The sequence below is a fragment of the Mauremys mutica genome, chromosome 2 (genome assembly GCF_020497125.1).
Source record: "Mauremys mutica isolate MM-2020 ecotype Southern chromosome 2, ASM2049712v1, whole genome shotgun sequence".
In the NCBI taxonomy this organism is placed as follows: domain Eukaryota; kingdom Metazoa; phylum Chordata; order Testudines; family Geoemydidae; genus Mauremys; species Mauremys mutica.
The window spans coordinates 144,402,020-144,422,967 of record NC_059073.1 but is presented as its reverse complement, the minus strand read 5'-3'; the positions used below and the strand labels follow the sequence as shown (position 1 = coordinate 144,422,967).

Genomic DNA, 20,948 nt, shown 5'->3' with positions numbered 1-20,948 from the left:
CGAATGGGCTGTAAATGGCGCATAGGACAGGTGCTAGCCCTCTGTAGAGGGAGTGCATTTTAGGGGCCTGAGTAAGGACTGAAGGTAGACGGCAACACAAGTTTACCCTGGGTTAAAAAAAATGAATAAGGACGTTGGGATACAGCCATGTGTGAGCTGAATCTTGTGAACTCACTTGTGTTGGACGAGACCGATTTGCCAATGTCTGCCAAGGATCGGTGGATCGGCTTCTTGGTCTGGTGGCGGTGTTTCCTCAGTAGCACATAACTTATTTTCTCTCGCAGCTCTGGCTTGAGCAGACCATCCTCTATCTGCTTTTCAATAACATCATCTGAAAGAAGGACATTGGAAGCGGGTGCATGACTCGCTGGGCTGCGGTATGACAGGTTCTGTTGCAAAAAAAAATAAAATAAAAAAAATCCCCCTCCTTGCATACTCTAGAACTGCATCACATGCCAAAGACTCAGACTTTAAGGTCATGAGGGACCATCATGATCATCTAGTCTGACCTCCTGCACATCGCAGGCCACCCATGGGAAAAATTAGCAGGTGTTCGGCACTCACCAGCAGCCAAGCTCGCCCTGCCCCGCCTCCTCCCCTCTCCCAAGCACGCCATGTCCCCACTCCTCCCACTCCCTCCCAGCGCTTCCCGCCCCCTCCCCCCCACTGCCTAACAGCTGTTTGGCAGCACTTAGGACTTTCCTGGAGGGAGGGGGAGGAGTGGGGATGCGGTGCACGCAGGGGAGGAGGCGAAGGGGCGGGGACTTGGGGTAAGTGGGTGGAATGGTGGCGGGGCGAGGGCAGTGCAGGGGCTGGAAGAGGTGGGGACAGGGGCGGGGTTGAGCACCCACCAGGCAGAGGGGAAGTCAGCCCCTATGCTGAAGTCCTCAAATCATAATTTAAAGACTTCAAGTTACAGAGAATCCACCATTTACACTAGTTTAAACCTGCAAGTGACCCGTGCCTCATACGGCAGAGGAAGGCGAAACCCCCCCCAGAGTCTCTGCCAATCTGACCTGGGGGAAAATTTCTTCCTGACCCCAAATGTGACAATCAGTTAGACATGTTGGCGAGGCCCACCAGCCAGACACCTGGGAAATAATTCTCTGCAGTAACTCGGAGCCCTCCCCATGTAGTGTCCCATATCCAGCTATTGGAGATATTTGCTGCTAGCAGTCGCAAATCGGGCTCCATGCCATTGTAGGCAGCCCCATCATACAAACTCTATGCGGTCTGTAGAGGTTATATGGTGGGATCAGATCATCACAGGTAAGTTCACGCTCATTCTTTACTCAGAAAAAAATCACAGTTAATATCCTTGCTCCCCCTGAGGTTTTGCCTGTATAATGGAGTGTTGAACCATGGCCATGTTACTGTCCTTTTCTTAAAGGTGTAGTGCCCAATCCCCATTTGCCATGTACCTTATGTGATATCTGTGTAAAATGCAGCCATTCAGATATAGCAGGGTGTTGCATTAACTTTGCATAGGTGTGCAATGACGACACACAAGGAGCAAGGCAGTGAAGAATCAAGCTCGTTCTGCCTAACAGGCCAACTCCTGCAGTTCTTGGGCAGGCAAAACTCCCACCATTGGGAAGAATCAAAGCTACATGATTTGTCTCTAAACTTTCAAAACAAACAATATGCTCTCTCCAAGATGCCCATCATCACAATACTTGGGCACCAGTGAGATCAGTAGAGATTCACATAAGGCACTAGGATGTTTTTATATGATAAAAACCCATCCCAGAGTGAGGTACGTATACATCTTCGAAGCAGTTACTATGCTAAGCTAATCTGAATGGGTTGGTGATGCCGATTTAGCTGCCTTAGGTCTTCAACTATACAGACTTGCACAGAAATAACAAAATCAGTTTGGACTCTCTCCTTTTGTTATTGCAGTGCAGGTTTGTGGGTAGACTAGCCTTTATTTGTCCTGAGAGTGACCTCTTCTGATACTGTTAATTAATTCTGCTGTCCTCTCTTTTTACCCCAGTGTAAATTCCATTGATTTCAACGGAGTTCCTTATTATGTGACATTAGAATCAGGCCCACAAAGTTAAATTAAAAAGTACATAAAAAGCACATCACACCAGAGATAATAAGTCAACCAAACAGAGAGATGATTAATGAATAACTCTACTGAACTCCACACTAAGCATGTAACAGTGCAGCAATTTGAGCCAATGTTCTAATGTATGCAGTGGGTTGTTACTTTGAAAGGCTGACTACTACACTGCCTTTTCAAGGATAACGTGTAGTCATACTCTGAAAAGGGACAATAAAAAGGAAGCTGTAGAGATCTAAATGTATTGTGCTTTCTCTCATTATCTTGCAGAGCAAATCCGCTGCGTTTATGAGTCGCTTGCTGGATAGAGAATCACAGAAATGATTGAGACGTCATCAAGTCCAGACCTTGCGCTGAGGTAGGACCAAGTAAACCTAGACCATCCCTGACAGGGGTTTGTTCAGCCTGTTTTTAAAAACTCCTGTGATGGGGATTCCGCAACCTGCCTTGGAAGCCTGTTCCAGAGCTTAGCTAGAGTTAGAAAGTTTTTCCCAATGTCTAACCTAAATCTCTCTTGTTACAGATTAAGCCCATTGCTTCTTGTCCTACCTTCAGTGGACATAGAGAACCAATGATCGCTGTCCTCTTTATAGCTGCCATTAACATATTTGAAGATTTATCTGGTGTGTCCCCCCCCCAGTCTTCTTTTCTTAAGACTAAACATATCCAGTTTTTTTTAACCTTTCCTCACAGGTCAGGTTTTAAAAAACTTTTAGTGTATTTATATGTAATGACATTTGTATGTAACTATATATAATCAAAGGAGAAAAATAAATAAGCGAATGGATGCACAGAAATTAGACATCAATTTTGTCTTCATTTCTCAACTGTACCCCATATCCTGCTTGACAACTGTTGCATTCTCTCTGGCTTATATTACGTAAGGCATAATGAAATGAACATTCATCAATAAAAAATGGAAAGTGAAACCCAGCATAAGGCACTGTTAGTTTTGATGTAATACTGCATCCGCTTTCTTCAGCTTTTCCTCACCTGTCAGGTTTCTATAATCTCAGGATGCTTTGCAAACATTAACTAGAGCCTTACTAACACCTGCAGGTCTCAGAACAGAACCCAGGAGTCCCAGCTCCAACCACGAGTCACAGCTTCCTCAACACATGCGTGTGGGTTTTTTGGGGGGCTGTAAGCCTAAGACCCACCAGACAGACAAGGTGGGTGAGGTAATTTCCTATCTAATATCCTGGGACTGACACAGCTACAATTACACTGCATAAGACCCACCAGGTAACAGAAATTCATCTAGCAACAACCTCATCATCATCATCCCTTCATTGTCTAACTTCATATTGGATGGATTACAGTGGAGTGATATGTATTAAAGAACCTTACTGCATCTGACTGCAAAGGTGTCAATGTGTAAACACGGAAAAGTGGAAGTCAAATGCAAACATATCAGAGCGGTAGTGATTTACAGTTGCAGTGCATAATCTACTTTAGCTATGTATCTGGCCCCCAGATGCTCAAAGGTGTTTAGGGACTTCACCCCCATTGGTTTCAATGAAAGTCAGGGGAGCTCAGTACCTTTGAGGATCTGGGCTTATGCACTTCACAAACTATAACGTATTTATCCTCACAACAGCAGCACTGTTATCCCTACTTTACAGATGAGGAACTGAGGCCCTGGGAAACTAAGGCCCCAATTTTTAATAGAATTGAGGCATTGCTGTGCTGAGCATTGCAATACTTAATTGATTTAGGAGCCTCTCATTTTCAAAAGGGATTTAGGCACTTAGGAGCCAACATAATTGGCATATTGGCTCCTAATCCCTTTTGAAAGTGAGACAAGGGCTTCTAAATCAGTTTGGGGTTGCAATGCTGAGTGCAGTGACATCTACATATCATTAAAACAACAAGGAGTCTGGTATCATTACAAATCTGGGCCTAATTGAGTGCCCAGGGTCACACAGGAGGTCTTTGGCAGACCAGGGAACTGAACTCCACTCTCCCCAAGCCTACACTAGTGGTCTAACATCCTCTCATACAGAATAAATTTGCAGTCCATCACCATAGCCACTTGCCCATATCGTCTTATTATTTACATTACATGATCTTACTATTTACACACGTCAATGACTACACAAGTGGAGAATCAGACTTGATATTGTCGGTTACATTGTGTGCCATTTGACATGCCATTAATCCTCCCTTCCACCAAATTACTCTGAGATGAGTGACACTTTCCTCTAGTTCTAGGTAAGGCTTCAGAGCGCCAATGAAATCACTTCAAGAAAACCCCACCGCTGTTTGCATTGAGAGGTTAATACCGATGATCTGTGGTAAGGAGTAGCCGTCTAAGTCTAGGAGCACCGTCCCTGTCTGTAGACATGTGCGCAGTTCAAACAGGCTGTGCAAAGATAACGTTGACACATGAGGTTTGCTCCATCTCTCCCCTCCTTCTTCCACCTTTTCTTCGAATTTTATCCACCTGAAACAACAAAAGCCACAGTTGTGATCAATACAGGGTACAAATGCATGGCTGGTAAACTGCACATCTGTCCAAACAGTGCACCAATCAGGTGATCAAGGACCAAGGTGATGGGCACAGTGTAAGAACTTGAACAGAACAGATCTATCACAGGGCAGCTGCTGTACCGCCTGTGTGCATTTTACAGTTAGATATATTTATCATCAATAAACTGGATTAACAGCCATTGCTTCAGAAGGAGCCAAGGTGCTTGGAGGAGCCCAGGACTGGAACAGCTGAGGACTGAGAGGCATTGGCAGAGCATGATTCAGGGCTGGGATATCTAGAAGAGTCCTAGGTCAGGGTGGTGGTGCATTGGCAAAGCTGCATAGCTAGAGGAATCATACAAGAGCTTTACCAGCTGTATTAGCATTATGTTATATGAGGCACCCCTTTCATGAGTCCAATTAATATATGGTTTTAAATTATCTTTTTTATTAAAGGGAGATATGCTTCACATGTACATAGATAGCACTTTCCACCGGCCAAGTGCTTTATGTGCATTAACTAATTCATCCTCAGACCATCCCTGCAATGTATGTCTGCATATTACAGATGAGGAAATGGAGGCAGAAAGGTTAAGTTATTTGCCTAAAGTCACATCATCTGAAAGAGGAACAGAACCTGACGGGTTGGTAAATCTCACTGCTGGGATCAGGTCCCCCCTTCCCCCTTTCCCTCTCAATATAATACTTATGCTGCTATGAAAAAAAATAGATTGTAAAGTCTTCAAGGCAGGGAAACCATTTTATCGGTGAAGTGCCATGTGCATCTATGGAATAATAATGTGCTTATGCATACAACTAACAAATACTAAAAGGACAGGTGTCACAGCGTGCCTGGTGCAAGGTGTCTGGTTCAGTGAGCTCTTTGCTCATCCTTTAACAATTAAAGTTCAACCCCCAAAATTGGTCACCTGAGCCCTTCAACTTTAAGACCAAAAAAAAACCAAAAAACAGTTTATTGTACCCCTTCAGCTGAAGGTGCAGTTAGATGGTTAGGTTCTGAGGGCCTGGGGTTCCAGGCCTGGGTTTCTGGGTTAGGGCCGGGGAGCTCCCCTCCTCTCCCAGCTTCATCCAGCACTGCCCCTACAAAGAAGCAAGCAAGCCTTCTTATATCGCCTGGTGGGTCCTGATTGGCTAAAACCTCCTCCCACTCCCCTTCTAGCCCCTGGAGGACCAAATCTTGTTGGCTCTGCAGGTACCAGAACCTGAGTGGCAGTGTTCTGAGGTCTAACTCATTGCCCCTCTTTCCCAGCCAATGCTTTTCCTTTGGGTGGAGTGCGTCAGGGCGGTGATAAGACAAAAAAGGCCTGGTACACCTGTCGTGGTAGGACACTGGAAAACTCATTTAATCAGCTTGATAGTGATCAGAGTTCCCAAAACCTTAACCTGCTCTATTCATTTCAGTGATGGGTTAATTACATTTTGGCTACATTATTTGTGTGAAGGATTTCAGCATCAGGAAAATGTGAAATGGCAAATGAGAGAATGCAGCATGCTGACTAAGCAAAGTTTCATCCCCAGTGATGCAGCATTTATAACACACCTCTGCCATTCAAGGAGATTAAAGTGCTTTAGAGACATTTGTTAATTAACTCTATTGGCACTATTAAACCATTTTGCAGTGACTAAACTGGGATGCTGAGCTAACCCAATGTCACACTGTGAGTCGGTGGCAGAAAAGAACTTAGGAGCTCTCACTCCCAGTCCTCTGCTCCAACCTCTAGACCCACAATCCCTTCCGAGATCTGGGAACAGACCACAGGAATCTTGACTTCCAGTCCTTCTCCAACTATTAGACCATGCTCTTCTACCAGACCTGAGAAAAGAACCCTAGAGTCCTGACTTCCTGCTCCAATCACTAGACAACGCTCCCTCCCTTAAAAAAAACCCAAACCGTCCTGCTTTTAATGTTCTGCATCAGCTTCTTAACATTCATCATGAAGAGTAACACAAATAAATGAATGAGAGCAGATTTCTGCAGGCTCCCTGGGAATATGACTCGTGCTCCAATTAAGCACAAGTAATTCTCGGCAACGCGCCTGTATTTATTTTGGAAATAAAGCTGCTGTTCCTTTAAATCAGGTTTGCAGAGTCCCAGCTCCATGAATTCTCATGGATTAGTCAGTCTAGGGCTTAACCTGGCAGCTTTTAACTGGTACAACTAGGATTTTGGCTCATGTCACTGCAGTGGGGACAGAGCGAAAGAACAGAGGACAACAGGGGCTTAAAAAAAAAAGTAGCAACAGAGTATATGCTAATTCTGCCTGGAAACACTGGAAACAGCTCTGGATTATCCAGACTATGGTCAGGGACATACCTGGTGGTTCCTTCTCCCTAGTAGCTCCTTTAGGTTGGCATTTACCTGGATTAGAGATCCAAACTACAAAGGGGAGGCAGATTGACACACTTCAATGTTTTTTCCCCAGTGGGAGAACTAATTTAGATAATCTTTCCTGCTGCAGCTCTGCTGCTCATTTAGGATTCTGGGATTCATTGCTCTTGAACCAAGGGGGGTGGGGTGGAGAGGGACGTGGAACCCAGGATTCCTCCTAGTTAACAGAGTAGAGCAGCATTCGCCCATTTAGCAGCAAAGAAAGGAAATAGATTCTGGCTACTGCAAGCCTGATTCGGGGCAAGGCAACAGGCTACTGTTACCTCACCCAGATTTTGCAGGAAGTGATTGAAAAAGTACGGTGGCTATTGTTCTGTACTACTATTGCCGTATGGTGGACTGTGAAGGCAGATTGACAAACAAAAGGCCATTAATGCAGCAGGAGAAGGAGACAGTGTAATGTAGTGGTTAGAGCACATGCGGTTTCTAGTCCTAGCTCTAACATGGATTAACTGTGTGATCTGGGCAAGCCACGAATGGCCTCTGGATGCCTCAGTTTTCTGCGCCAAACCCGACACACAACACTGCCTGCATTAGGAAGTGCAGTGCACCCAAGACAGTGAGAGCTGCAAGAATCTAATGCCTCCGATAATCAGGCTCAAGTTTGGCTGAGCAATCTGAAGCAACCCTAAAAAAAAAATTAGCTCAAACTCTCTGGTGCCTAGGGTGACCAGATGTCCTGATTTTATAGGGACAGTTCTGATATTTGGGGCTTTGTCTTAAATAGGTGCCTATTACTCCCCACCTCCTGTCCCGATTTTTCACCCTTGCTATCTGGTCACCCTACTGGTGCCTCAGTTTCCCCTCTTTTCAGAGGGCAACCATAATAACTACTCACCCTTTGGAAGGCACTTGGAGATCTTTGAATGAAAAATGTTACATGAACACAAAATGGTGTTTGTTAAAACTAGAGAAAGGCAATCAGTGAATAGTATTTTAAATAAATACATAAAACCAAGAGGTTGCTATACTGGAACTGCATCAGGAGATACTGCAGAGCTTTAGTTAGGAGAAATTCAAGGAATATTTTAAAGAGCATCAACGTGAGATTCGTTATTCAGAAAGGGAACAGTCCTGGTTTGTTGCATTTTTCTTCCTATTACAATGTAGCTCCTCTCACCCACTGATCTCAAACTCTTCACAGATATTCGTTAATAAACCCTCACCATAGGTCAGCTTTAGCTCTTCTGTAATGTTCACAACGTATCACTGTCCTGTGTCTTTCACACTATAGCAACCTGATGCTATGACATAAACATCACCGCCTCACAATACAACGAAGCGATGACTCTCTTGCACTAACCCCTAGATCACATACCCGTCCCAAAGCTGGGAATACGAACCAGGAGTAACCCCTCCCTGCTCTAACTGCTAGGAAACACTTCCCCACACCAGGATTAGAACCCAGTAGTCCTAACACCTAATCTCCTGCTCTAAATACTAGACCACTCTGTATCCTTTTAAGCAGAGCTACAAAAGCTGTTGCTATATTAACGTACATCTCAGTCACATTATTTACATCAGTGCTGGCCAAGAGATTTATGGTCACTGAGTAAGATGCCTGCCATACTGAGGCTGGCCAAGAGCCCACTGATGGCAAGATATGAAGCCACCCGGAGATTTGCATTCTCCCAGTTTCCATTTTCTGTCCCAGTATCATGCAGTCCCCCATGCATTGCAGTGGCTACTCTCACCCCCGTGCTTGGTTGATGCCTGGGTCCGGTGGTTCCTTCCCTGAGGCTGAGGGGAGGGACCTTTAGACTTGGGCGGGCCCACACCCACCCATCTGCAGTGCTTCAGTAGGTGTTCTCACAGCGTGCTCTGCCATTCGGGCTTTAGGAACTACCACAATGCTAAGCGCTGACCATGCTAGCACAAAGCAGACAGGGGTATCGCAAGTGGTTTCGCCAACACTGCTCATGATCAAACTCTAAGGAAGCTGGGTTAACACATACACCGTCCAGAGCTGGGCACCACGTCCGGTGGGCTAAGGAACTGTGTCAGATGAGGAACATTCGCTATCTATGCTGGGGAACCTCAATGGATTTGTTAAGTGCACTGCTACAGACCTCAACCAATGCACTTCAGTCCTGTACTGGGACCCTCAGTTCTGCACTGAACTGCACCACCCTGGTATGGTCTAGTCATGAGATCTCATGCAGCAATGCTTATATCCCCGAGTCCCGAACTGGCCCCTCCCGATCCAGCACTGCCAACGCTTCTTAATGCTGACCTGCACCATGCTGCTGCTATTTCTGTCCTGCTCCCTCAGGACAGCTCTGCTGACACCCATAATTCTGGTCTGCAGCACCCCCTGCTGCTTTAGTCCTGGACTCCCTAACACAAGTAGCTCTGTAGTCTTTATCCACAACCCCCTGGCTATTCTACCTCTGCCTCTGACCATGTGGCAATTTTGTGATGTGCCCAAGGGCAATAGCGCGAGCAGCTCACGATTATTGTCGCTTGTGAGCAGAGACAGGATTTCAACTTCGGATCACAAAGGTAAAAGGTTTGTGTCCTCACCCCCCCGCAGTCCAGAGTCCTGCCTATGGTGCTGTGAGAATTTACACCAGATGACGATCTACTCACTACTGCTTCAAAGGAAGATGACACCCCCTAACACCCCTTTACAATCTGGAATACTCACTGAGATGGGTGAGATTCCAGTACCTAGGGAGGTGGTGGAATCTCCTTCCTTGGAGGTTTTTAAGGTCAGGCTTGATAAAGCCCTGGCTGGGATGATTTAGTTGGGGTTGGTCCTGCTTTGAGCAGGGGGTTGGACTAGATGACCTCCTGAGGTCTCTTCCAACCCTAATTTTCTATGAGAAAAATTCCTTCCTGACCTCTGCACTGAAGCATGAGTTCCTGCTACCTTTGGCCTATTCTGTTTTATCATTTGTGTGACAGTTGCACCTAGAGGTCCCAAGAGAGGTCAGGGACCCATAGCGCTAGGTGCTGTACAAACACACCCTGAAGATAGTCCCTGCCCGAAACAGTTTATGATCTGAACAGACTTAGTGTGACCAGGGGTCTGTTTTTTTAGCAGAAATCCCAGTCGAAAAGGGACCCTGGGGGCTCCAGTCAGCACCTCCGACCAGGCCATTAATAGTTTGGTCAGTGGTGCTGCAGCTCTAAGGAAGGCTAGTCCCTACCTGTCCTGGCACCGTGCTGCACCCCAGAAGCGACCAGCAGGTCTGGCTCCTATGTTGGGGGGCCACAGGGCTCCACACGCTGCCCCTGCCCTGTTAGCACCGGCTCCGCTGGGAATAGCCAATGGAAGCTGGGAGGGGCAGTGCCTGGGGGCGAGAGCAGCGTCCTGGCCCCCACATCCCTGCCTAGGAGCTGGATCTGCTGGCCGCTTCCGGGGTGCAGCGTCGTGCCAGGACAGGCAGGGAGTCTGCCGTAGCCTCGCTGCGCCACTGACTGGGAGCTGCACAAGGTAAATCCGTGCCCCAACCCTGAGCCCCAAGCCGCTGCCCTCTAAACCCAGAGACCCCTCCTGCACCCCAAACCCATCATCCCTGGCCCCACCCCAGAGCCCATACCCCCAGCTGGAGCCCTCACCCCCCCCAAACCCCTGACTCAACCCGCAGCCCCCTACCACATTCCCAATCTCTCGGCCCCACTTCTCAGCCTGGAGCTCCCTCCTGCACCCCAAACCCCTCACCCCCAGCCCCACACCAGAGCCTGCACCCCCAGCCAGAGCCCTCACCCCTTTATGCACCCCAACTCCCTCCCCTAGCCTGGAACCCTCTTCCACACCCTGAACCCCTCATCCCCCACCCCAGAGCCCGCACCCCCACCCCCTCCCCCAGCCCAGTGAAAGTGAGTGAGGGTGGGGAGAGTGAGCTAGGGAAGGATGGGGAAATGTAGTGAATGAGAGGTGGGGCCTCGGGGAGGGGCGGAGCTAGAGTGTTCGGTTTTGTGAGATTAGAAAGTTGGCAACCCTAAACAGACTAGACACTGTCACCACAGCAAGTGTAATTTCTGAGCATCATTATCCCAGGCGTGGCAATCTAGCATGCAATGCCTCACCCTTGGCCGTTTTGCGCAGTCAGCTTTCTCCCCATGTTAGACTCCCGGAGCCAAGTCCACACTGTCTTGACAGCTGCTTGGCTCTGAAGATGAAGTTTCCTGTTTAGGCTTGCCAAGGTTTTATTTGCAGGTAGTGCTCACGCCGCGAAGGAGCTGGCTCCCCGCAGCTAAAGAGGCTGTGAATTCCTGACCCAAGGAGAGAGGAAACACAGGCCCTGCAATTCGGCAGCTTTTAAACCTGCAGTGGAAATGCTCACATGAAGTCCTGGGCTGCCCCTGGAGACTGAAGCCCTCTATCTCCAGAGCGGGTACAGCACAGCTAGTAGCACTGTAACCGTCTCCCTGCGCTACCTCCCTAATGCGCCTGAACCAGCTCTGATTGGGTGAGAGGGAGTCCAGTTTCCAGGGCCCGTTCACTCTTTGGCCTCCCTACTGAGGAGGGCTGATTAGTGTCAATCTTGCTGATGACTTTTAGGCCGGGCAAACACACCTGCCGCCTCAAGGGTCTGCAAAGAGATCCATCAAACTCCTTCCGTAACCTGCACCTTGGACAGCGTTAAATTCTGGCACACACCCAGCCCCACAGAATAAGGGTTTATCATAGAAAGGAATAAAACCCTTTGGGGAAAATAATTAAATGGCTCCCTTAGCAGTGACCAAAAATATCATCATCTATTAGGAACATTAACCTGTAGAATGCTGGTGTTTTATCCAGGCTGGCAACAAAATGAATGCTTAGGATGTAGATTACATATGCCTAGTCTCCAAAGGGTTAAACCACATTCAGCAGACACCTAGCAGCTCTGGAGTCGCAGCTCAGTGCAATCACGCTTCTGCTAACAACTCAAACACTTAGGATATGTCTACACTGCCCATACTGGGGCATCCACACTGCATTGTAAGCCTGGGTTTACAATTGCTGGACCCGGGTTTCACAGTCGTGCTAACGTGCCTATACTGCGTGATGCAGACCTTCTGACTTGGGTCTGCGGCTTGACCTGTGTCCACACTGCACAGTGACAGGGATTGGATCCAAGTCAGAGTGGGACTTGGGCTCTGACCCACCCCCTCTTAGTAGGATCCTAGGACCTGGGGCCAGAGTCCCTGCTGACCTGAGTCAGACTGATCTGTGTGTGGACGGAAGCAGGGAGCAGGTGGGGGCTTGGGCTCAAACCTGAGTCAGAGTCCTGGCTTAGTGTGCAGTGTAGACAGACCCATATAGAGCCAATTTAGTGTGCAGACAGGAAGACTAAGGGGAAAAAATGAAATACCACCCTAGGGAGGGATTTTCCAAATTATTCAAGTGAGTCAGGAGAACAAGTTTCATTGAAAGTCAGTGGGACTTGTGCTCCTGTTCACTTAGGTGCTTTGGGAAATCGCTTGCTTCAAAAAACAGACTAAAAGTTAACTAAATCGGTTGCCCAAACAGCCTCGACAGTGTCTAATGCTTCACACGCATGTAGTTTCTTTGGATCCTCACTGATGGGACAGGGCTGGATCCTGCCAGGCTGGGCCAGGTTCTAAGTGACACCAGTTCCCACTGAAGATAAAGGAAGTTGATGGACTTAGCCCATTGCAGAATCAGCCTAATAGTGATGAAAACACATTGTGCTTCCAAGTACCTTTCATCCAAAGATCTCGTACAGCTTTCTAAACATTAATGAAACAAGCTTCACCTTTTAAGATAGGGACAATGCCCTACATTAATAGTTTCCAAGATCAGAATGGACCATTGTCCGACTTCCTGCCTAACTCATGCCATGGAAGTTCCCCAAAATAATTCCTAGACCAGAGCTTTTAGAAAAACATCTAATCTTCATTTTAAAATTGCCACTGATGGAAAATCCACAACTCTTGGTAAATTGTTCCAATGGTTAATTGCCCTCACTATTGAAATTTTAAACCATATTTCCTAAGTTTGTCTAGCTTCAGCTTCCAACCATTGGATGATGATATATCTTTGTCTGCTAGATTGAAGAGCCCACTGCCAAATATCTGTTCCTCATGTAGGTACTTATAGGGTTTGTCTATATGGTGCCATTGTCTGCAATAGAGGGGCACTAGATTGTGTGCTGACCCATGTGGACCCTACTGGCATGCAGTAAAAGTTCCCTAGTGCACAATAATGTGGTCCTGTTTCAAACTGTACTACGTTAACATGCATTAGGGAACTTTTAGTGAATGCCAGACGAGTCCACATCACCAGTTAGTGCGCAACATGCTGGTGTGCTGTAGAATCTACTCCCCCGTAGTACGGACTAAGGTTCCGTGTAGGCAAACCGATAAACTGTGATCAAGTCATCCCTTAGACTCAAGCAGCTCAATTTATTGAGGCTATCACTATAAGGCAGGTTTTTGAAACTTTTATTCATTCTTGTGGCTCTTCTCTGAACCCTCTCCAGTTTGTCAACATCCTTCTTGAATTGTGGACAACAGAACTGGACACAGGATTCCAGCAGCACTCACACCAGCGCCAAACCGAGGTAAAATCTGTTATCTAATCCTACTTGAGGTTACAGATGCTGAGGAACAGGAAAAGGAAGTTTCTTGCTTAAGGGTCACACAGCAAGTCAGTGGCAAGAGCCTCTGTCTTGACTCCCAGGCCCCCTCCTCTAACCACTAGACCACCCTCCCTCCCCAGAGCTGGGAACAGAACCCCAGAGTTCTGATACCCAGTCTCCCCCTCTAACCACTAGACCCCACTCCCTGTCTAGAGCTGGGAACACAATCACTTGCCCAGTAGTTCAAGAACTTTAACACTCAGAACCACCAAACTAACTGTGATTTCCTTCTGCACCTTGAATCCAGCAAGTCTTTGCAGGCAAAAAAAAACCCCTGTGATCATGGCAAGGAACTATCAGTTTTAAAAGCCACCAGGTTTCTGCAAGGTGAACTTTTTCATGGTGGTGGATAGATCTGACCATTACCCAGTAACCTTTATCTATCTTAGGTAGAGAGAGATCATATAGACCCCAATACCATAGTACTGGAGAATGTCACAGTCTTTCATATATTTATCCTCACCATATCCCTGGGAAGCAGGGGCGTGCTATTATCTTCATTTTACAGATGGCAAATTACGGCACACGGGCCCTGATCCTTAAAGGTGTTCAGGCTTTTAACTCCCATTTAAATCAATATGGGTTAGGCTCCTAAGTCCCAAGGTCACATGGGCTGTCTGGGGCAGAGCATGGATTTGAACCCATTTGTTCTGGACCACCCACCCCTGCATGGCACTCCGATGCATGAGAGGCACCACACTAGTTGGTACAGAAACAAAGGGGTCAGTAGGACACCGTGTGCCCATCTCATTGTTCCAGGAGCTGCACGTGTAAATCCCTGGGTGTCAGAGAGCAAGCACATCCCCTGGTGCTGGCCCCAAGCGCGCATTAGACAAGGTCATTATGTGGCACAAGTGGGATGCCACTTGTGCACGTGGGTGAGATAGATTTTTATTAATTCTGTCTCTCTATCTTATTAACTGCCTGACCTCACCCCATCGATCCCATTCGAAATGGCATGAACACACACAAATCCCTTTGTGTTACAACAGAGAAAGGGCTCAGCTGAGCTCAAAAAGCCACCTAAATCCCTGGTGCAACAGTGACTCCTTTTTCAAAGAATGAAGCTCACTGGGGGAAAAAAAACCCACCTAATAATGCTTACAAAACTTACGCTAGGAAGAGAAAATTCCACATGGATTTGAGATTTTTTACTTGGTTAAGCTCATAATTCCACAAAACGAACACTATTTGTGGTTCCTCTAATACTTTTATTAAAAGTTTTGGGTTTTTTTGTTTTTTTTTTAAGATCTGGAACAGTGGGGCGTGTTAACTCTTTGGATGCCCACGAAAAGCGAGAATGCAGAAATATTAGACAGATTGGGCTTGATTTTTCCACTGTCTTGACATGTGGTGGTATCATTTCCAAAGAGTGTAAAACAAAGGGTGTCAAATGCTACCAATCTAATCTGGTAGCATTTTGCACCAATTTTCTTTGCCATGCTGTCAGCTCTATATCAGTTCCATGCTTATGCTATGCCAGTTCCATACAGTGTTATCTACGCCAACTCCATGTGATGCCAATGCCGTTTCATTCTACTGAACTCTTATTTCACAGGTTACCAGCAAAAGTAATGGCTTCAGTTCTTAAATCCACTCATGATCCAAGCACAGAGGCAGAGGCTGGAGGAATGAAACTGAAGCCACCCGCCGAGCACGTGCTGCGACTGCTGCTTATCACATGGGTCGAAAGTAGAGCTGGGCAAAGAATTGATTTTCCAGTTTAACTGTCAAAATGAAAAGTCCAAAAAAATGTTCCTTTTAGGTCAGCCTGAAATGACAACCTTTTGGTTTTTCTTGCTGAAATGATAAACTGGGAGGAGGCGGGGGGCGGGGGGGGGGGGAGATTTTCAGGTCGAATATAATGTTTTGACTTGAAAAAAACCAACAACTAACGTTTAATTTTCTTTTAAGTTTTTTTTTTAAAAAGTTAAATCTAGCTAAATTTCCATACAAAATGTTATTTTGAAACAAAAAGTTGAAATGTTCTGTTTATACATTTTTGGAATCCCTCTCCCCTTTTTTCTGTGGCCAAAATTATTTGCTGAATTTGACTTAAATTTGCAAACGGTTTTAGTTGAGAATCTCAGCTATTAACCCGAAACTGCATTTTTTGGTGAATAAACTATTTAGCAAAAAATAAATATAAATAAAAAAATTCACCCAGCTCTATTTGTAATTGCAGCCTTGCCCAGACACAGGGTAATAAAATAATACATACTGGGGTCTTTTTATTTGCTGTCTGGTGGTGGAGCTTGTAGTGTGTGCAGGGCCGGCTCCAGACCCCAGCGCGCCAAGCGCGCGCTTGGGGCGGCGTCCCGCGGGAGGGCGGCAGGCGGCCCCGGTGGACCTCCCGCAGGCATGCCTGCGGAGGGTCTGCTGGGACCACGGCTCCAGTGAACCTCCCACAGATGTGCCTGCGGAGGGTCCGCTGGTCCCGCGGCTCCGGTGGAGCATCCGCAGGCATGCCTGCGGGAGGTCCACCGGAGCCGCGGGACCAGCGGACCCTCCGCAGGCACGTCTGCAGGAGGTCCACCGGAGCCGCGAGACCGGCGATCGCCAGAGCGCCCCCCGCGGCGCGCCACCCTGCTTGGGGCGGCGCAAATCCTAGAGCCACCCCTGAGTGTGTGCTGTTTTTCTCCACAACTTCTTCTTTCTTGCCACTTCCCTATTTGAAGTCAGCCACTTTTATAACTTTGTTCCAAAACTCATGATCATACACGAGGCTGTCATGAAGATCGGTCCCTCTGAGATCTGCTGATATTTGGTCCATGTACCTAGTCTTTGGTCTCCCTCTTGTTCATCGTCCATCCACAATCACTACAAGAGCTCTCTGGTCTCTGCCAGATATGCCCATACCAACATAACCAAGCCTTCTTCAACTTGTCTTCAATTGGAGCAACCCACATTAGGCCCCTTACCACCTCAAGGACTAGAAACTTACTAAAAACAAAAATAATACAAATGATAGTTGAGATTCTCACCTAATCACATTCCTCCAGGTGCTAGGGCTTTAAGAAACACACCAAATATTGCAAGACTCAAGACTCCATTCCACAGGCAGCTGCGGTTTTTCAGCTCTGGAGTGGGCTCCAAGGAACACCTATGTTTCTAGCCACCATGTTTTACATTGTCCCTCTTTCAGGATTTGTGTCACTTTGCATGGTCAAGCAATGAACTGGCCCATATTTGCTGTTTCCTAATCAATTTCAAAACCAATCACCCTGTTGCAATTTGAGGATCGATTAATAGATTTAGCCAGTGTGTTCCGTCTCAGCATCACCATGGTCATGAAGCCACCAGGTATCTCCTGTGAAAGCACCCTGTGGTCACAAGCAATTTGTGACTTTTCTTTTGCATCATCTTACCAGCGATTATAACAACTTACTGCATTTCCATAATTACTTTAATTACGCAGGGTCCCACAGTGCTTTACTAACTATACACATAGCAGAATCCCTTCATCCAGCACAGAAATGCAACCCCCTCTGGGGTGGAACATGATAACTGCTCACCAGTGCAGAGCAACATTACGCAGTAGTTTACTTATTGCCTTGTCTTGTCTACACTCTTATTTTTTTCCCCTTGCAATTTGCCATTATTGGGAGTGCTAATGTATACAAGACTTACCGTTGTGTCATCTATACCTGCTCTGAACTGGCTTAGAGGAAATGGTGCTTAAAATGTGAGAGACTTCCTGGAGCCATCTGCCCTACGGCTCTCATCAATATTGTCACTCATGTAGCTGAACTAGCGGGAACAATGGTGGGATATTTTGGGACCCTATCCGCAGGCAGGGGACAACCAGCTGAGTACTAACTCTGGGGGAAAAAAGCCATCTACTGAATCATCAATGCTACCTCCAGCAGCACAGTGCCTCCTAACTCTCTGCTGGAGGCACTAGGTCAGTGCTGACTTAGACTGGAAGCTGTATGGGGCAGGGACCATCATTTTGTTCTGTGTTTGTACAGCCCCTAGCACAATGGGTGGTGGTGGTCCATGATTGGGGCTCTGAAGCGCTACCATAATACATGCATAACAACACTACCTATTGAACCACCAGTGCTGGTGAGGTGTCCTCTCCTTACCTGGCAGATTCTTTCCACTCCATTTCTTCCCCATCGTGCTGCAGTGTGTCCATCTCAGTGAACAGGGTGGGGTTTGGAGGGTCATCGTCTTCACCCAGGATGTAACGAAGGCGTTCAGCAGCTGGAGACACTAAAGCGAGGAGAAAAAAGAGAGATCATTTAACCCTGTGCAACTGTGGATGGTTCTCACACCAATCCAGCTTCGAAAATGCTCTTGGAACCTTGTGAGAATGAGCTTTCTGGTGAATGTGTACTGGTTACAGCCATAAAGTCACAGAGGTCAAGGTCAGAAGGGACCACCAGATCATATCTCTCACCTCCTGTATAGCACAGACCACCACCTGCACACCAAGCCCAGCCACCAGAATAAGACCAAAGTACTACAGACTTTGAGACTAAACCGTTGAATGCCACAGGTAGAGCACACCAATGGCAAGGAACTGATACTGAGATATACCTATCCGGGCAAGAAATACGAAGACGGCAGCTTTGCTTGTGATAATTTGGTCCTTTCAAACTCAGCCCCAGCCAGAGCCAGAGCCAGAGCCAGGAACCAAATCAAGAGAATGGAATTTGTTTCTCCAAAATGTTTTGTGGGCTCGGGTTTGAATTTTAGGTAGAGAGTCAGATCAGTTATTTAATCAAACCTGGCCGCCTGTTGGGGAAACAATCTTTGATTTCTCTTCTGTTTTGCTCATGCTGAACAATCAACTTGGGAAGACCTCGCTGGGCATCTCGTGCTTTAGCGATTGCAGCAGAGTTCTTTGCTGCCAAAAGTGCAGTTGTAGCAGTCCACTCGGGCAGCCTGAGCAACACCCCCCTGGCTCTAGTTTTCTAGGAAAGATGCTGCAAAGGCTAAAGGGGTAATTTTGATGGCAAACAACAGTGATTCAGCATTTTTGGGGCAGCAAGATTAGTCACTCCTGACTCACAAAGCTTTGGAGAAACAGAAAGGAGCGTAAGGATGGAGGAGGGGACCAACAGGCGTATCTTAGATCCTGTAGTGAAAAGGACATTTTGAGGACAATAAGCTGTTTGAGGGAACAACTCATTCAGAAACAAGAGGCCCATTGAGGAGCAGGGAAGGCCGAGACAATAAGCAATTCAGGCCAAGTTTCCTCAACAAAGAGGGCTTGAAATATGGAACAACTGGAAAATGTAACGAATGGAAGGCACACTCTCGATTTTGGTAATCAGTGGATACAACCACCAGCTAGATTCAGAGGGTGAAATCCTGGCCCCATTTAAGTCAATGGGAATTTTGACATCGGTTACAGAAGGGCCAACATTTCACCCGTTGAATTAAAGGCCAGAAGGGAGCATGATGTTCATCTAGTCTGCCCTCCTGCAAAACACAGGCCAGAGAATTTCATCTCCTGCACCACACACGTATTTGTGGTTGAGCTAGAGCGTATATTTTTTTCTGAAAGGGACATCCAATTTTGTTTAAAAAGACACCAAGTGATGGAGAATCCACCACGTTCGACAGGGAAGTTGTTCCAATGGTAATTGCCACACAGTTACAAATCTGTGCTTTATTTCTAACTTGAATTTATCTAGCTCCAACTTCCAGTCATTGGATCTTGTCCTGCCTTTACCTGCTAGATTAAAGTTCCCTCAGCTATCCCCAGGTAAGTATTTATGGACTGAGCTTCTTAACTCTTTGGACCCGTTGGGGAAGAAACGTGACAAGACATTGTACACACATGGTGACACTCTTTGTGTTTCCTTTAGGTTCTAGGGGGCAGGGTCCTGGATCAGGAAGGTTCCACCATTTCAGTGAGAAATTCTGGCTTTGCGCCAGTGGATGCCTCAGGGGACTGATAAGTGGATACAGAGCATTTAACTTCCAAGTCACCAGCTAGAATCCAGTCCAGGTTGGGAAGTGACTGATAGTTACCACCACCTGATGACTGCTGCTTGGTGGCCTATGTGAAATGAGTTTGGTGCAGCCCAATCCCAGTGCACAAGTGTCCATATCATAAGAAATACTGGTACAATTGCCCTTTCCATCACATCACGCTGGTGGCTTCAGTGGAGAAGCTGAGGCTCGTATAAGTCATGGAGATTGAACCGTCCCACCTCCAGCTCAGGGAGGGATATTGAGAAGCTTGCTTTGTACTGTGCCTGCTGCAGTTAAACATAGGACTTCAGTGTCCAGAGCTGTCAAGCCAGCACCTTCTACCAGCAATACAGCCCTGTAAGAAACAAGAAACCCTGGTCTCTAGCACAGGGGGAAATTTTGTCGCCCCCTTTTCTGTGTTTTGCTTTCCTCCGGACATTGAGCCGAAACATGAGGTCGTTGCTCGGACAAAACTTCCATTGACGTCATTGGGAGTTTTGCCTGATTGGAGCTGTACAAATTGGCCCAATGTTTCTGTGTTAGAAATGATTTTTTCCCCCTACTGTGATATGTGAGTTCACCCATCAAATTCAAATCTGTTTCAGGGCTCTCTTTCTATTCAGCTATTCTGGGATTCCCCCCCCCTCCCCCCAACATTTTCTCTCTCTTGATCTCAGAAAGAAAGCGAAACTCTGAGATAAAAAGAGAGAGAGAGAGAGAGAGAGAGAGAGAGAGAGAGAGAAAGTTTCTTAGAGTTTTGCGCTCTCCGTCTCAGAGTTTCCCTTTCTTGCTTTCTTTATGGCTCGAGCCTCCAGAGCAAAGCCTAATGCTCCTGTCATAACAAATTAACTTTGTTTCCCGCTAAGTGTCGAGGGGAGAAAAGAACAGTCGAGACAAGCTCCGCTATTGAGCGGCTGCGTCAGAGTAAGCTTAGGCCTGTGGCTGTGGTATGTCACCCACGGATGCGGACAGAAGTTTCAGTAGCACAGGACGTTTTTAATTACTGAGAGAGCCAGTTCATTCCCTTTGAATTGTTCCGTCTGAGTGACTCTAATGCATTCCCTGTAGCCGTGTGAGGGGGAGCAGGGAGGAGGAGAGCACACACTTGCCCTCCTGACTGCTTGCTCCATCGCTGAGTGAGCTTGGTGGATTTTCTCTTAAATCTCTGTGTTCACATGCTTTTAGATCTCTTGGCAGCATGCAAGGCGGCTGGCAACAGTCAACGCAATGCTAACCCACTGCTGATGTGTGTGAGGTTAAGAATAAATGCTATTTTAGCAAGGCTAGGAGAGACAAGGCCTAGTGGTCTGAATACTGGGCTAGAAGCCATGAACTCCTCAGTTCTAATGGCGTCTCTTACCTACAGAGAAAGCATTTCTTAGAGTCTAAGGCCAGATAATGATAATCTATTATTATGATATCATTATTCCATGCAACACAGCCCAGGGAATTTCATGCAGTGATTTCTGAA

The 20,948-nt window shown here is 46.8% G+C and overlaps 1 protein-coding gene across 1 annotated transcript in view; it reads right to left on the bottom strand.

Annotated features, from left to right (window-relative positions):
* SLC4A5 (solute carrier family 4 member 5) overlaps window positions 1-20,948 on the bottom strand; it is a 167,418-nt gene that overhangs the window by 85,814 nt on the left and 60,656 nt on the right. Inside the window, exons 5-7 of the mRNA XM_045003457.1 lie at window positions 17,635-17,764; window positions 4,354-4,514; window positions 176-331 (exon numbers count right to left, since the gene is read on the bottom strand). Coding sequence (XP_044859392.1) covers window positions 176-331; window positions 4,354-4,514; window positions 17,635-17,764 — 447 coding nt within the window. The remainder of the gene's footprint in view (window positions 1-175; window positions 332-4,353; window positions 4,515-17,634; window positions 17,765-20,948) is intronic.